This window comes from Anguilla rostrata, chromosome 7 (assembly GCF_018555375.3).
Source record: "Anguilla rostrata isolate EN2019 chromosome 7, ASM1855537v3, whole genome shotgun sequence".
Taxonomy (NCBI): domain Eukaryota; kingdom Metazoa; phylum Chordata; class Actinopteri; order Anguilliformes; family Anguillidae; genus Anguilla; species Anguilla rostrata.
In genome coordinates this window covers 38,976,975-38,994,979 of record NC_057939.1, presented here as the reverse complement: position 1 = coordinate 38,994,979, position 18,005 = coordinate 38,976,975, and the positions used below count along the sequence as shown (strand labels likewise).

Below are 18,005 nucleotides of genomic sequence, written 5' to 3'. Positions count from 1 at the left end.
TCCTGTTTAGTGTGTTTTCACCAACAGGGAATTGGTTTTAATTAATCCCTTTCCTGCACTTCACTTTCCAGACTTTATATAGCCATGTTGGAGAACTCTGTTGAGCAAGAGAGCAGTGTATAGCCATGTCTATAGATCACTACCTCTAAGAACTGTGGCATATCCTCTGTGTTTAGTACAGTCTAGTTTAAGTCCCCAAGGTTTTCACAACACTTCATGACATTTAAAGGTTCTGAATACCCATCAGAAATCAGTAATGGGACGTGACTTTTGATTTGGCTTTCAATAGACCAGAGGCCGCTACAACATTTCGACCGTGACCGAGTGAACATTATTAACCTAATTAAACTAGTTTGCCACGTAATGACACCATATTACATAGGTGGGGGTCGGTGATCTCTATCTCAAGCCTCCTTTGATCATTACCTGAATGGCACGGTGGTAGTCCATAAGTGGGTATCTGCCGCAAATTTGAACACACACCTGGAGAGCGGCCATTTGATCTCTCCGTACCTCTAGCAGTCAGGGCCCCAGGTGGCAGTAAAGAGGCCAGAGGAGTCCTACATTCTGCCCCACCCCCATTTTTCCAGATTTATAAAGTGTGTGAGGCACTTGTGCAAAAAGAGGGTGCTTGGGATGGGTGTGGAGTGGAGGTGGTAGACAGATGTGGCAGGAATTAGGTCTAGACATCCAAACTCTCAAGACAAGTCAGAAGGTGAACAGCTGTAACACTGCAAGACTGACCAAAACTATGGTGTGACCACAAGCACAGCTACTGTAGCCTGGATTAGTGACAGAAAAATTTAGCTTTAGAGCTGAGCAGCAGTGTGGGCACTGGAGCTAGACAGTACATATCGCTCAGAAAATATAGTTTGCTGACTGTTTTTTAATTAACTTCAGTGGAATTCCAACCTATGAGTTCAAGTTTATGAATTCCACTAGTACTGTAAGCCTGTATGATTCAGGGACTTGTAGCGATTTTGAGCTAATAGCACCAGCCATTCAAATTAGATTTTTAAAATTTGTTTACCCATTTTAAGTAATTTATAGAGAGAGAGTAATTGAAAACTCATTGTATCTCCAGCCAGCGTGGGGCCCATGAGCCCTTATTGTCCCATTACTGACATTAGTTGAGCCCTGTATGGTACCCCTCTCACATCTTGTAAAGATTTTCATTAATAAAGGCATGATAGCATATTCAAACCAAGATAAGAAATGTGGGGAATGCTTCCTGAAGGTCTTGCTCCTGCTTGTCCTAGCAATTCTCCTGCTTTGCAGAGAGTGTCAATGATGGTATGTTATCCCGAACTTACCACAAGGTCCCTGGTGCCACAGCAGGAGCAGACACTGTACTCGGTGCCTCGGAATGCCAGCCGTAGGCCAATCAGCTCCTTCTCACGTCTCACTTCCTCCCTCGACCCTTCCGCAGTTCAAGTACTTGAAGAACCTGCTGCTGGTCCACGGCGCCTGGAACTACGACCGAGTGGCCAAGTGCATCCTCTACTGCTTCTACAAGAACATCGTCCTGTACATCATCGAGGTAAGACCCAGCAAGAGAGCCTGTTCATATTGGACTGGGAGTCCTGGGGAAAGGGCCGATACCCCTTGACACAGCACAGGCCTCACACCGATAGCAGGGGGCCGGGGACGGCCCTGATAGGTCAAAGGGCGCCTGTCAGCACCAGCCGTATCGCGTGGGCGGGTGAGCCTTTTCGATCGGACATCGAGTCTCCCCAGCCAGAGGAAATCACACCTCTGAGATTGGTAAGAGTGTCCCTAATGTCACGAGAGGTGGAAAGAAAATGCTTGGAGTCGAGGCAAGGTCCTGCTGTGTGTTAGGGGCATGGCACCTAAAGCCGCCTCCACCCCACCCCCACCAAAGAAAATATATTTTAAATTATGCTTCATATTGCACCTTTCAGATTCTAATATGTTACTTTATTCATTAACATGTATAAAAAATTCTAAAAAGTTTTCTCGGAAAAGGTGTTTTGGAAATGTTGCCTAAGGGGTGCTTTTATATGTGAGCTTTTTCTGTGTATACCTAATACGTTTACATTTTAAGCATATATTCCATACATTAGCTATCGAAGCAAAAGAGCTCAGAAAGCCATATGAGTCGCTAATGGCAGTGCTATGGAACAAAGACCGTATTTGTGTAGTTCAAGTGCAATTAGGCTTTACTCTAAATATAAGGCTTTTTAAGCTTTATTCTTTTTTTTACCTTTTTGTGCTTCTGTCTGCTTTTGCTTTATGCTTGGTGGTAAATTACTGTGGACTTCAGGCTCCTGCTCACCCTCCTTTATCAAGGCCCCAGACTTAAGGTGCTGCCAGCAGACCCTTTTTTCATCATGTTGTGGGATGACTCCTGGCCCACATGTACTGTTCTAGAGACTCTTGGCTCTGTTTGTGCCTGGATTTTGCTCTTACAGCTGGTCTCATTGTTTTTGATCCTTTCATTACCCTGATTGACACACTGTGATAGTTCCTATAGGCAGCAGTGTTCAAACTAGAGGTTTTTTTTGTATTAACCCTCATTGTAAGCCTATCCATATAGCCTAAGGTGCTATGAACCTGACCAGATAGACACTTTAAAATGAGGTAAGACCTCCCAACTTTTCAGAGTGTGCTAATAATCCAATGGTCTTTTACTTCTTCTGATGAATCAGGAGATCAATTCAAATATGATTTGCCTGACTAGCCTGCATAGGTAGCTGCTGGAAAGTGTAAAAAAAATAATATTTGAGTATGCATAAGAGTAATCAAAGTATGCATGAATTATGATGCTACAACAGTGTGGATACTGTAAGCCAGGCTTGATGTCTGTGAGACATTTTCCACTGTCTAACAGCAGGCAGGAAATACCTCTCAATTCAAAATACAAAAAGAATGTTCATTACTCTCTTGGAGGAGATGAAATTAACACCTTTTTTCAAGGTTTTGTTTCAGTGTTATGTTATCTTTAACATTTTTTGCAATCTTTGGAAAATGAATGAGTATTTTGTATCAAGGCATTAGCTGTGCTATTCAGTGTGCGTGTCTCATGATTTTCTGAATGTTTGATTTGAACTAATTTGGGACCTACGCACCTGGTGCATTATTCATACTGACTTGTAAAATAAGGTACAACCGGTTGAGGATTTTTAATAAATATAGCACAAAGTCTGAGAATTTTGTTCATATTGGTAAGTGCACATTGATTGATACACACTGTGGGTGTTGTTATGAATGGACTGTAGCCAGTGGTTGTTTAGCCCCAGTTAGCCTTTGTCACTGTATGAATAGAACAAAAAGCAGCATCCATGCTTGTGGGAGCAGTTTTCAGTTGCTGTTCTCCTGCTTCCTGTTACCTGGTTTCCCTAAAGGCAAATTTGTAGTATGAGTGTTTGCCAAAACTGTGTGAGCAACAATATTATTAAGAGCACAAATCACCCTTAAACCAAACCACAGCCCTTTCTCTCATATCTCTTTCATGTTGATTCTAAAGGAGAGGTAGTGTAACTGGCCCCACACACACAATTTGCCTCCCTCCCCCTTTTAACTCTTCCACGCTAGCCTTCAGGCCCCTGTCAAGCACCACGGACCTGTACGTAGACCTCTGCCATCGTGGGCTACAGCTTTCTGTAAGCTGACTCCTCTGACACACAGGAGATATATCAACCTTTTGTCCCATTGATCTTTTATCCCCCTCAGCAAAAAAAAAAAATCCCCCCCTCTCCCCTTCCCTGTGGGGGCTCAGAGAACATAATGGTAGAAGTTCTGCTCTTGTTTTTTTTCCAGGACTGTAATGCATCAGGTGGCCTGCACGGACATTCAAGACGTCCGTGACCCCGGGAAAGGCTGAGAGTAACATTTGTCGGGCTAATAGGTTTTGGGTGTGGCCTCCTGTCTCCTCGACCGGCGTTTGAGCCGGCGCAATGCAGATGCTCGCCTGAACGTGGCCTGGCGTCACGGGCGCCCGCGTTTATTTCGGCGCTTCCCGCGTCCCTCGCTCGCTGGTACATGCCGCTGCTTTCAGAGTTTCCTTTTCTTTGTTTTTGTATCTTTTTGGGGTCCGAGGATCTCAGAGTGAAGGGGAAAATAAGTGGCCCTATTTTTTTTTGTTAGGGGGAGGGTGGTGCAACAGGGATTTTTTGAATGAGCTCCTATAGACTTCTCTCTATAATGGGGCCACTCCAAATTGTGAGACCAGCTGCCTGGCTGTTGTCCTCTGGCTGTGAGACCTAGCGCGGGTTGAGGTCTCCAGGGAGGGTGGGGTGCACCCGGTCGGAGATGGGGGTGGGAATATCTTTTTTCCGCGCTTCGTATTTACCTCTCCGTTCACGTGGAACAATACCTGATTTGACTGAATTTAATTTAATTTATTAGTTTATTTAACAGGGACAATGCAAATTAATAACATTTCTGTAAATGTACCAGAGTTTGCCTAGGTGGCTCATTTTCATCTGTAGTTGATGGGCTACATGTGTTTCGACTGTGGAAGGAAACTGGATTACCCAGAGGACCTCCTTCTTGTGAGGCAACAGTGCTAACTGCTGCTCCACCGTGCCACCCCTTGTACAAAATAGAATAGTCACAAAATGGAGTCGTCCTGAACATTAATAATCGCTTTATATAGGTATGCATGTTTCTTTGTTTATTTTTTTTCAGTGATGGAGCTTTAGGAGAATGGCAGCTTGAGGAGAATTTATGAATATTAACATTTTTGTTAGTGCTGAGCCTTAAGAACAAAGAAAGACCTTCCTGTAGGGAATTTTATTGGCAAAGTGTGATACTAACTGCAAATGCAGTAAACAGTGTTCTCTGAACAAGGTTAGGTGCAAGGTTAGGACTAACACTGGTCAAATGTGGGTTCATTTGCACTAAGATAACCAAGTTTTATTCTGAATAGTATAGTGATAACTGATAGGTAATGTTTAAAACCATAAAGCAAAAACCATAACAATAAACCCTGAAAAGACTTGAATTTTGACTTTTGCACAGCCCACTGTTCAGAGTAAGTGTACAATGTGCAGAGTAAGTAATTTATCTACTCATGCAGTCAAAAAATAATAGAATGCTTTTTGCACAACTGATTTGAAGGCTTTCCTTAGATTATTGTAAGGAGGATAATATGCATTGATACTAAGCCAACAGTATGAAGGTGTAGTTTCAAGAGGATAAAAGTGAACATATGAGTTGGCCATCTTAGTCACCTGACTTAAATTCCACTGAGAACACCTTAGGGCCTAGCTAACACCTTGTGTACTGACTAACACCTTTAGTCACTGACTGACAAGTTAGGCCCTGATAAACACCTTGGGCTGCTGAATGATGCTTTAATGACCTTATTTAGCCCGTTCATCCCTGACTAACAATTAGATCCACATTATGACAAACACTTTTATCACCACTGCTGACAGACACCTTAGACCCCTGTCAAACTGACATATGAGTGGCATTTATGGCTTGAGCACAAGAGGCCTTTTTTAGCAGAGAGCAATGGACAAAGAGGAAAAGAAAGAAGAGTAAGGAAGTGAAAGGGTAGTGTAGAACAGCCAACTGGTGCTGCTTTGTGAATACATTTTGAGGGCCTCAAGTTGTCATTGCGCCCCCCTCCCCAATCCACCCCCCCATTCACAGATTTCCTTGATATTTGCTAGCCCTTCTGTTTTCCTTTAATCCCCATTTCTGCCTCTCTCTTTCTCAGATTTAAGAATTAGGCCTTCATTTGCATTTTGGGAGCACACTATAGCTGGACAAATGTCAATCACCCCATTCCCCTTATATCCATAGACTCACAACCACACAACTTTGCCAGCCTTGGGACTGTGCTGAAATCACAGATTTTTGATAATGAATACCTAGTGCCCCCCCCCCCCCATTCACTAAAGAACCATCATCTTTTTCTACTCCCACCCTAGGCTTTCAGAATGTGCAGTGGGAAAAAGGTCTGACACACCCCTTTGGTGAAGGAGGCTGGACCGAGAGTGTACCCCCACCCTCCGAAATAGAAAAGTTCAGCTCAACAAACATTAAACAGTTAATCGATGCTTTGGGTTTGGGTGGAGCTAGACAGTTAGGTGTAACTATCTCAGTCCTGTTCCCTCTTGCCACTGGTAGGCATTATTTATCTTGACAATATATCAGCCCTGAACTCTCATTAACCCAAGCTGGAATTAATTCCACACTGTCCCAGCCTGCTGGTGACTTACTACCCATTGTGTGACTCTAACAAAATATATAGCTTTGGTTTCCACTGAATTGAACATAGCAGAAGCAGCAGGCATCATTCCTGATTTAGTGGAAAGGACAGTAGTAGAACATGTTTTGTGGATGGCATACTGGTCCGGAGGAGGCCAGAGAGAGATACAGGGTGGTTCCCGCTGCCTTTTCATAAAAGGGTGTCTGACGTTATAAAAACAGAAGTTGAGCGGTGCCAGCTCCATTGAAAACAACTTCGCAGTGGAGCGCGTCTGACGTGGAGGGAGTTGGCAGTGAAGTGGGGTGAGGTCACCAGAGGGGAGAGAAGGGGGCAGGCATTTGTTTTGGGAAGGGAACAATGTCACGCGTTTGCTCGCACGGTTAGGAAGCCTGGTGTAGAGGTGATAGGCAGGGGGAGGGTAGAGTTGAGACTGGGGGGGAGGGGGGGGGCAGGTTGTGGCCCCAGGGTTTGGCTTTGTCAGACCCAGAACATGTAGCAATTCACGCTTTCATAATGAGGTTAAATGAAGCGAAGAAGGACTGTGCTCTGGCAGGGCAAAACACAGCAGTCTAAATCTGTTCAACAAAGGGAGACAGAGAAAGAGGAGGGCAGAGCGAGAGAAGTAAATAATGAGGGAAAAGAGAAAGAAAAAGAAAAAAAGAAGGATAGAGACAGAAAAAGTGATAAGAAAATGTATTTATTAATTCATAATTGATTCTTAAGTTTATCATGTGTAATTTATTCAGCTGGTTTGCCTGTTTGCGAAAGTTTCTGTTCTTTTTTTGGTCAGCTAATGGTGCCGTAGTCTTGGTGACGGGCACTGAACAACATGTTGCGTTTATGAGCCGGTGTGTCTGGGTACCCCCGAGACCTGGGCCCGACCCCCTTTCCACGATCCGGGTCTTTAAAAAACGCTTAACCCGGTCGAGGAAGGGGGGAGGGGGGGCGGGCCCCGAACAGAACCTGTTTTCCCATAATGCCTGACAGACTGAGCTGTACGACTAATCAAGAGAGGAGGCGATAAGACGCATCACCCCGCATATGTTTCACATGCGCATATTTCTTCCCTTCGCCATTCCAGATTTCGGCTCGGCGAAAACCGAGCCCCTCCTGATCCGTGCAGGCCGCAGGCCCCTGTGCCTCTCTCTCATAAGTCATACCAGGGCAGGCCAATATCGTGGGATGGTGGGGGGGGGGGGTGAATGTGGAGGGCGGTTGTCTTGGGGGGGAAAAATGTTTGTTTGATATACGTTCAGATTTAATCCCTGGGTAAATCCATGGGAAATTCTACACCATGGAGACAGACCCTTGAGGTCTTACTCTTCCCTCGTCTGACTTGGGCGCCTTTCTCTCCCTCTCTCTCTGTCTCTCCCTTTCCCTCTCCAATATGTCACCTCAGTGTGATATGATTAAATACATCTAGCGAAACTATTAAGGAAATCAAGGCCGTGCCTTCAAAGAGTTTAGCTCTTTCTGTAGGTGCTCTTCCTGCCTTGATGTGAGGCCTCCTTCGAGGTTTATTTCAAATTTGTATTTCTACAGTTTGTATTTAACTGCATAATTTTCTGGAAGAAAATTCCAGCAATAACTCAAGGGCAAGTATTTGATGTCTTGGAGTGCCTTGGACCTTTTTTGTGCCTTGAAGTAAGCTCGATTTTTCATTTTGCACTATTTTAAAAATATTTTTAGAGCTTTTTTTTTTTTACTTCCTTTTTTGATGTTTAAGTATGTGATATAGACCAATTCAAAGGTCCTTAAAATTTTGGAATGTAAATGTTCTTTGCATCCAAGTTAACATTTTTTTCACTCACATGGGGCCACCCTTGGCATCTTTTAGAGTGTACTTAATAGAAGAGATGTAATACTGGAATGTTAATAAAGTATATATATTGTAATGTGTATCATTGTATAGAGATGTGTGCATTTCCAAAGTGTGCTGTACTATGTTCATTAAAATTGAATGTAGAGTTTCATAAAGGGATGAGGAGAATCTGAGGCCTGTCTGTATAGCCTCATCCCACAGTATGCCCTTCACTGATGCTTATCGGTGCAGAGACAAGATGCTTTCCGCAGCTGTCGATGACAGAAAGCATGCATCTGGCCAAATTTGGGGGCAGGGGGGGGGGGGGATCTTATCTGCAAATGCAACATCATTACCCTCCTCTTACATATTGCAGTTGTGCAGAGTTAGTCCATGTAACACCCAGGAGGAGCTGAATGCAGGGTCCAGGACAAATGAAGCGGTTCTGTGTTTACCCGTAAATTATACTGAGCCTACTATAAAGTCCATTCGGTTCACACCTGCTGAATCTTTCACTGAGTCTAATAACAGCTAGATGTCATATTAAGTTAGCAGCTCTGAGTATCTCACTTTATTTATTGTCTATAAGGGTGACCCCACCATGTTCTGTTCTGTGTATCTCTATGACATACGTAACCTTTCCTCATTCGCGTTATAATGAAAAGCAGAGCTTACAGTGATGTCATTGGCATTCCTTGTCCTCAATTTCACATTTACATTTGCATTTATTTGATTTACATTTATGATACCACACCTTACAGTATTTTACCTCCAAGAACCTGGTGTAGTGAACCATACTGTATGACTGCTTTTCTTGTGGTCAGTTTGTGTGTTTCAGTAATTAATTACCGTTTCTTCCCTTCTCCATCATAGATCTGGTTTGCCTTTGTGAACGGTTTCTCCGGTCAAATCCTGTTCGAGCGCTGGTGCATTGGGCTGTACAACGTGGTGAGTTCTCGTGATTTACTCTTCCCGTTCCCGACGCCTGTGAAAAGGGGTCTGTTTCATTCTGCCTCCCCTGGCAATTCCTAGGCCAGAAACCAATTTGCTGCGGCACCCCCAAACAGGATCCCTTTATGGCAGGGCTGTGTCATCGACATCCTGAAAAATTTAGCGTTTATTTACGACCCGTCGTCGAGTCCACATCCCCCCCGTGCCTGGAAATATGTACTGTATGTGAAAGAACAACAGCCGTGCATACCCTTGAAAGCACACAAGCTGCTGGCGAGTAGCGCTCAAAGCAGCAGGATGCGCCCAGAAATGAAACACCAATCACACGCAGTTCTGATGAGTGGGTCCCTCAAGGTTCAGTGCTTGGAACCTTCTGAAAACCAGCACATACTTTTTTTTGTCATTTTACATTATACTTACCAATTGTATGTCTGATTAAATCATCATACACTTTCATGTAATGTGTTGATATTTACAAAATTGCATTCCATGGCTTTATTGGGACGGGATTGGGTACCGTGAGCCGAATCCGCCTGGACAGTAAGTGGCAATGGGACACATCTCGTTATCTACCAGCCAAACCCAGCAAACCATCCAGACCAGCTGGGGCCCAAATACAGCTCACCTTACCTCCCATGAGATTGTAGCAATGTTTATGTTTCAATAGTTTCCCTGGAAAAAACTACCTCACGGGGTAAAAAAAAAAGGATAGGAGAATGAGAATGAGAAAAGGTGGGCCAGCAATTGGCACTGAGCAAGGGAAGCTATCAATAAAATAATACCCCATGCATATGCAAGTGTCTACAAACAGGACAAATACCACTACTATTAGATTCTTTTAAAGGCTTATTAACAAATGGGGATTTGCTAATGTCTTTTCCTGCTTGTGTGTATGTGTGTGTTGAACACAGTTATTCACGGCACTGCCTCCTCTTACTCTGGGGATATTTGAGCGCTCCTGCAGGAAAGAGAACATGCTGAAGTACCCAGAGCTCTACAAGACATCCCAGAATGCAATGGGCTTCAATACCAAGGTATTACTATCTGCTGCTCATATATATGTGACAGCTATATCTCATAATAATGGTCATAATTTATGGAAGGAAAAACTGAAATCTCACATGAAATTTAAATATATTATGAGAATTGAAGGCTTGGGTCTAATACATGTGTTTTTGAAGGAGCAATGCTTGTTGTATTTGAAGTATTTCCAAATGCACTCACCCAAACAAATGCTTTGTACTTGATGAATGAAGAATATTAATTCTAAAGGAATGCTTAATAGTATGAAAAAGGCAAAGCTTTAGAAGAAAAATGTTTGATCCAATATTATACCCAATAACGTAGTCCTAAGAGAGCAATGTAAAAGTCCATAAATTAAAGATAAGAAGCATATTTGCCAGTTTATGAGACTTAAGATGTATTTTCCTTCCAAAGCCTTCTATCTAATTTTAGCAGCTATAAATAAAAGGATAATGTCTCTTTGGAGTAAAATTAGAATTATTTTCCTGTTGAAAATTAAGGAATTCACATTTGTCATCCTTTGTCTGTTACTGTTATTCCTGTCTGGATAAAGGGAAAAATATATTAGGATACAAAACAATTCAAATATTAACTCACTTCAAGTATAGTTACAGTACAGTTACTTTCCAATACATTTAAATCAAATGTACGTTTAATACATTCAAATGTATTTATAAAAACATTCTAATATTCAATTACCTTGTATTTGTAAATAATGTATTAACAAATATTTTTTGAAAATGCTTTTTTAAAAATACTTTGAATACATATTTTACCTGAGTCAGGTGTTATGGGAGGGGACAAACATACATACATATATTCTTCAAAATGCATGCAGCATTATGTAGCCTACATACTGTATGTATAATGTATATGCACGTTGTGTATATCGAGATAGAGAGAGAGAGCAAAATATTAGTATGAAATTTTTTTAAATTTAGAAAGTTTTTTTTTTTCCAAATTAAAAAAATGACCCTGTCACTGTTGTTGCCGTGGCGTTGACAGGGCTGTCCATCAGTCTGAAAGAGCGCGGTCTAAGAGCTCTCTCCCCTGCTTTTAATAAAGTCGTCTCCTCGCCGTAGGCACTGGGGTCACCGCCAAGTGGAAATGGATTACAGGCCCCCTGTGGAATTGGAGGTCAGGGTCGACCGAGGAACCCCGCCCTAAAAATCTGTACGGGGCGGGGGCGGTGTGATGGTATTCGCCGTGGAAACCGCGCGTTTTCTTTAAACGCAGCGTGTGCGCTGAGCACTGGAAGCTGACACACGGCTCATCCCTCCCAGAAGGCTTAGCGGTTCCTGGTACCGCTGCATACTGGAGCGCTAGTTTGAATACATTTTAACCTCAGGCGCTGACCCTGGATCAGCTGCAGTTTTCACTAAATTGTTGGAGGTCAGGGATCAGAGTCAGGTAGGCAGACCCTGGATCAGTTTGTGGTGGAGGAGGTTGGCCCTGTGAGCAGCTTTACAATGAAGTAAGCCGTAAAGTCTCAGCCCATGAATCTTTTTTTTCTGGCTGTGTGAGAAGGGTTTTAATTTAAGGACAGTCAGGTGGGGATTTTGGCAGTCGGACCCGACTGCAGAGCTCACGCTGCCAAGCAAAACGGAGCAGAATATCTAAAATTCCTGCCGTGATGGTGATTGAGACGTGAACATTTTGGGAAAGGGTGAATAGAAACAGACAACCTTCAGTTGTTTCTGTTTTGTTTTTTTTTCATTACCTGCTTTTTCTAGCCTTTGGAGACAGATCCAGAAAGAGTCTTTTCACTCTCTCTGCCTGCTTTGTACACTTGTGAATGCCTACTTTGGAGGGGGGGGGGGACTTTAAATGTTTAAAGACCCACAGGCTGCGTCTCCTTTCACTTTAAATTATTTGCACGGCACTGATGTCACCCTAATAAACCCAGCCAATCACAGTGGCCCCTTCAGCTGGGTTATTATACCCCTATAGTATTTGCTGGCTTTTTTTCCTTTACACCAGACTTCTATAGGGAAAGGGGGAGGAGGGGACTGCAAACATTTGGCCTGACGCAAAGTGCATCCTTTCAGCGTTTTCTTTTTAAGCAATTAGCGAAGCCACAAAGCGCACATCTCTTTCTGTAGAGCGTGGCAGGGGTGTTTACAAAGGGGTCCTTAGCAACCTGCTGGGAGACGACGGGGGCCCTCCCTTTGACAAATGATTATGAACATTTATTGATTTCATTAGCATTCATTTTGGGAATGAGGGGTGGGGAAATAGAAGCAGGGGGTTAGAGTCACCTTTGAGCTTCAAAGCGATGAGGGTTCCAGAAATCCAAGGGAAAAGCCCTGTTTTTAAAAGGACTGCATGTCAATTAACAAACACGCCCCTCACAACAAGACCATAGGTGCTGAAAAAATAAAATACAAGAATATAATAAAAAACAATATAAGGTGCGAGATGAGTTGGAGGTGTATGCAGAGTGGGTGTTTTGCAGGTCGATTGGTTTAAACTAGGGGTGTCCAGTCTTATCCGAAAAGGGCTGATGTGGGTGCAGGTTTTGGGTTGAGCCCAGCACTATGACACCTTATTGAACGTATCAAGGTCTCAGTTGAAGACAATAATTAGTTATTTTGTTGAATCAGTTGTAGTGTTGGATTAAAACAAAAAACCTGCACCCATGCAGGGCCTTTTTCGGATACGATTGTAAACCCCTGGTTTAAAGGCATATTTGTACCCGTTGTGATTATTTCTCCCCAAGTGAGCTGCTAGAAAATGAGGTGGGTGGCAGTACTCAGCATGGGGGGCCAACAGGGGGGCCTTGGTGGAGGGAAGGGGGAGATGACTGGTGGTGGGGGAGGGGAGCGGCCTTTTTGTTAGTCTGGGCCCTGGTTTGTTTTTCCAAGACAGCAGTCGGGGTGAGAAGGTCACGACAGAGAGGCCAAAGTGGCAGGGAACTCTGCAGATATGTTTTTCTTTTTTCTTTTTCTTCTCTTTTTTTTTATTTTTTTTTTTACTTTCTCTCTTTTTGCCCTCGCATCACCACCCCCACCCGCGATCCCCGCCACAATGAAAGAGGCGGGCCGCTAGAGGCCAAGCAAAAGCGACCTCGCATATTAGCACAAGAGGTCCTGGTTACGATGATCAAACTAAAGGAGAAAGCGCACGTTCCTCCGAGCGGGGGAACTGAAGTTCCAGTCCATGAATAACTTTTTTCACACTTCCTTAGGAACAATATCATTCACTCGTACTTTGAGCTTAAACAGCAGGACGCTGTCAGGACTGATTTTTTTTCCGCCTTGTTAAACGCTCATTTGTTCGGTGTTGCTTGGCCGAGTTTGCGATTTGTCTCGGAGAGCGTGTAACGTCGTCTCAAAAAGACGATCCCATAATATTGCTTCAAGGTAAAATGAAATTTAAATTGCCCATTTTGTCTGTCGGAATGTAATTAGAAATGGAAAAACGAGGAGGAGGCTGCCTTGCTTTCCCTCTTGGCGGCTTCCCCATGTTGTCACATCTAATCAGTTTCAATTTTTTTTTTTAAACTTATTATAAGCTTTGTAATAACAGGAGTGAATTGGGCTGCGGAGGTGGGACGGGGGCATGAAAGGTCCCCATTCACCCAAATTCCATTTGTACCCGTCTCTGTTTTCTTTGGCGGGATACCTGTGTAATGTCAATTTTAAACAAGGTGGCATTGCTAAAAGTGTATTGATTTAAATGGCTCATCCAGCATTTGCACGTACAAATTCACACGCTCGTGCACTCGCCTCACTTGAGCGTGTGCTATATTGTTGTGATGAGACAGTGTTTATTTCTTCATTATTTCTTACTTGCATCCTCGCTCCTGTTTTGTTACCCACCGTGGCAGTGAAATCTAACGAAGGCAAGAAAAGAGGATCAAAAGAAATAAAACATTCATCTTTCTCACCCTCTTACCCTCTCTCATTCTTTCACATTCACAAACACGCGTGCACACATACTATACGATGCATACCCCTACGACTCATCCCCCACATCGTCCTCAAAGTTTCTGTCAGCAGTCAACCTACTCGCTGTGTAACCTGACAAAAGCAGCACTTAGTCAAGTGCTGAGCCGAGACAAAGGGCCGCGAGGGGGTTGGAGGTTGCCGGGGTCGGAGGTCACCAGCGGGGGTTTTCTCATGGCTCCTATCACCTGCAGGTCTTCTGGGCCCATTGTCTGAACGGCCTCTTCCACTCCGTCATCCTCTTCTGGGTTCCCCTCATAGCCTTCAAGCATGGTAAGCAGCTTCCAGAACTTTCTTGGGAGAATCCCAAAGCATTTTCTTTTTCCACTGCTTGTCCCATGAGACAGTGATTTAGTGATAGGGAAAATAAAATAAAGAATCAAAGTGAGAGGAGATGCCATCGACAAGCAGGATGGGCTTAAATTGCAAACCAGACTGTGTTCTGTCTGTGATTGGCATCCAGACAGGAACCTCCAGTCTTATAGAGCCATCACACCACAGAGAACGTGTGGTGGTGAAAAGAAGTGTTTTTTTTTTTTAGTTTGTTTGTTTTTGTTTATTTTCATGACAATCAAACTGTGTTAGAAAGCATGCCAGTGTGATGCTAGCCGTGCTCCGCATACAGACAGCAGCTAACGCCTGGCCTTTTTGTCTATTTTCACTTTAATTGGTCTTGTTTTCCATTTTCATTCAGCCAGACTGTTTCATAATTACTGTGCGAGACAGTGGGACAGAAGCTCTGTCAGTATATTGGAAATAATAAGCACCAAATTAGTGGCGTCTCACTGAGCTGGCCATGTCAAGTCAGGTGACATGTTCCAGCAATCCCTTTGTTAGCTCTCTCTCTTGCTTTTGCTCTCTCTTTCTTTCTTTATTACTTTCTCTCTCAAATTTCAAGTTCCAATTCAAATGAGCTTTATTAGCATTATGTACATAGATGCATTTTGCCAAAGCATCGAGTAATATAACAAACATAGAATAAACATATAAACAGAATACATTTCCTCCTCTCTCCCAAGAGAGCCTCTCCACCTTTGAAAGTGTCTCTGATTCAGGGAAGATTTTTTATTTAAAGAAGTACTTCTTGCCTCACTGTACTTTTTGCATTTTTGTGAGAAAATTAAACTCTGACTCAACCTTCTGAATATGACAGAGCAAAGACAGATAACAGGTTTTCAATGGCTGGTGACTTTGGACATGGTATATTAAGGTTACTGTTCAACTGCTCCTGAGTCCTAGTCAGGTACAAGCTTAGCTGGAACACCTGCACATACAGTATCAGGAGCAGGGCTGGGAACAGTGCCCTTACACCACCTGCAGTTCAAAATTACAGGGATAGGTTCCCTTCCTCTGGCTTTTGACCCTCTTCCTGTGTCTGATCCAGGATCCCACTCATGCTTAATTTTACCAAACCCCTGTAATCAGGTATCTTGCTCCATGCGAGAAGAGATATAAAGGTAGATATAAAGGTAGATACTGTAGGAATAGGCGCCTATTTTCACCTTTCTTTATATGACCTTTTCTTTCACTCTTTCTTTCTTACCCATACTTCTCTCTCTCTCTTTCTCCCTCTGTCTCTCGCACTTGCACTGGACGCATCCTGAATGCATAGAGGCATTTTTATCCTCATTACCACTTCTCAATGCAAAGCTTTCTCAAGCTTCGTTTTCAATGTAGGGGAGCGAGTTCGTTGAGTGGAAATCGCATACCCACCAGCCCCCCACTCTTTCAAAGGGTTGAATGTTGATTCCTTTTGCAGACACGGTCTTTGGAAGCGGCAAGACACCAGACTACCTTCTCCTCGGGAACATGGTCTACACGGTGAGCTTTTTTTGGAATGGTTATTTAGTTATTTAATGGAAAGTTCAGATACCCTTGCCTAGGCTTTATTGGCCTTTGCACACCAGACTCTTGTGTGCCATCATTAGCTTTCCTGGAATCATGATTCCATCTCAGTTGTCACATTTCCACTTCTGTAGAACCTGCTGCAAACTGCAAAATAGGCAGCCCAGGTGGTCTGTGTCTTCACATCACCCAACCTTATTGCTGCAGGCGTCTGGCTGTTAATATCATTTCATTCAGATGCAATGAGTTGTAGCTGGAGGCCTACTTTTACTGTCCATGCGAGACAGTGACATTATAAATGTGCAAATCTGTAAACTTTTTGAACCGATGCCCTTTCTGCTCAGATGCTTTTCAGCTTCTAGAACCAGGGAAACAGGAGAGATGAATGCAGTGAGGCCTCTATCGAGGCCCAGTATTAAAAGGTGCTAGTTACTAACACAGCTTAGTTACAGGCTCGAGCCTAAGAGAGGAAGATTCAGAAGCACAGTTTCCAATCCACAATATGAAATAAAAACAAAACTTAACTTGAGGGGTTTAGAATTAATACAAATTCCTAGGACAGTCTTTACTCGAACGTCAGCTAATTATGAATCAACCATATCAGCATCACTGACTTGCTACACTTGCTATGTCAAACTAGACAAACCTCTGGGTGTTATAATGAAATCATTTTCAGAATGAAATGAGATGTTCAATTTTGCACATTCTTGTTAAGACGCAGTTTCTGTTTCTGTTTTTAAGTGCCCACAGAATTTTGCATAATTTTTGTGATGTAAAGCATTCAATGAATTCAATAGCTTATATCTTTTTTTATTCCCTCCTCAGTTTGTGGTGATCACTGTGTGTCTCAAAGCTGGTCTGGAAACTTCCTCCTGGACTGTGGTAGGTTTTCATGGCATGTTATTTTGACTTGTTCATAAATTAGTGTTAAACTGGGAATAAAAAGGGCAGGCAGTATTTCAGCACGTCACTTCAGCATTCTTCTCAGCCCTCCCATCCTCTTCCCTTTTTCCTTTAACTCCCATTTCCTGAAAAGGACAGATGTCCCTGTGACACTGCAGTCATGCTGCGCTGGGGTTCCAGTGAGCTGCAGTGATGTCATGGCGATGCAATGGAGTCATGCTGAACTGATGTTGAGAAGGGTATTGTAGTGCTGCAACTCTGGTGGCTCTTTTGTATCCCCGCAGTTCAGTCACATTGCCATCTGGGGCAGTATTGGCCTGTGGGTGGTGTTCTTCTGGATGTACTCCTCGCTGTGGCCCCTCATCCCCCTGGCCCCGGACATGTCAGGACAGGTAGGAGAAATGCTTGCGCCACCCCCCTCACTAATCGACATTTTCAAGGGCTCATGGGAAGTTAACTCCAGTCAAACATCTCCGAGGGCTCACAAACCCCAGCTAAACGGTATCATGTGAAACTAAACCCAGCCAAATAATGCCTGCAAGGACTTGTTTAGAACATTGTGATTGGCACTGAAGAGCAGCACCTCTGTGTAGCCTTGAAGAGCAGTGTTTCACATTGTGACCAGCATCGAAGAAGTGTTGCACATCGCGGCCAGCATTGAAGAGCAATGTTGCACGTTGTGAACAGTGTTGAAGAGCAGTGTTGCACATTATGGCCAGCATTGAAGAGCCGTGTTCCACATTATGGCCAGCATTGAAGAAGTCTTGCACATTGTGGCCAGCATTGAAGAGCAGTTTTTCACATTGTGAACAGTAATGAGGAACAGTGTCTCAGTGCAGAGTCTCATGTCGTGTCTCTCAGTTAGCCATTGCATAGCCGAACCCCCGTCAGGCCTGCTGCTTTAAATGAAATGAGAGATCTTTGTCTGCTGCAGTCAATCCTGGGAGAGCCGGTACAGCATGGAGGCGGGGAAATGCAGCCAACGGGTAACATTTTGCGCGTTGCCACAAAACGCCCGTACCGTGTATCAATGCCGAGAGACAGTGTATCACGCCTGACATCCCAGGATACATCTGAGCCCACTCATGCAGGCCGCCAACATTGTTAGATGAGAGAGCAGAACCTCTGCCAAAAAAGCTCATTGGCCCCTCTGACTGTGACCGACTTAAAATAATATACGAGGCCCCGGCACCCACAGAGCTGGGTACCTGAGCGACAAGCTTGAGGAATGAGCTCTGAGCGATGTTGGATTTCTCAGAACGGTGTTGGAGAGAGGTGACAGCCCCCGGAGGGCTGTTTGTTCCTTGAAGACGGCTGTGGCCAATTTCATAGCCCCTCTGAATACGGCCGA

General features: G+C 43.7%; 1 protein-coding gene across 6 annotated transcripts in view; it reads left to right on the top strand.

Annotated features, from left to right (window-relative positions):
* Nucleotides 1-18,005, top strand: part of LOC135259660 (probable phospholipid-transporting ATPase IA) — a 111,674-nt gene that overhangs the window by 81,951 nt on the left and 11,718 nt on the right. For all 6 annotated transcript variants that reach the window (XM_064344256.1, XM_064344258.1, XM_064344259.1 and 3 more), the window contains 7 exons: nt 1,430-1,540; nt 8,859-8,933; nt 9,848-9,970; nt 14,101-14,179; nt 15,666-15,727; nt 16,577-16,633; nt 16,939-17,046. In XM_064344256.1, the coding sequence (XP_064200326.1) occupies nt 1,430-1,540; nt 8,859-8,933; nt 9,848-9,970; nt 14,101-14,179; nt 15,666-15,727; nt 16,577-16,633; nt 16,939-17,046 (615 nt within the window). The remainder of the gene's footprint in view (nt 1-1,429; nt 1,541-8,858; nt 8,934-9,847; nt 9,971-14,100; nt 14,180-15,665; nt 15,728-16,576; nt 16,634-16,938; nt 17,047-18,005) is intronic.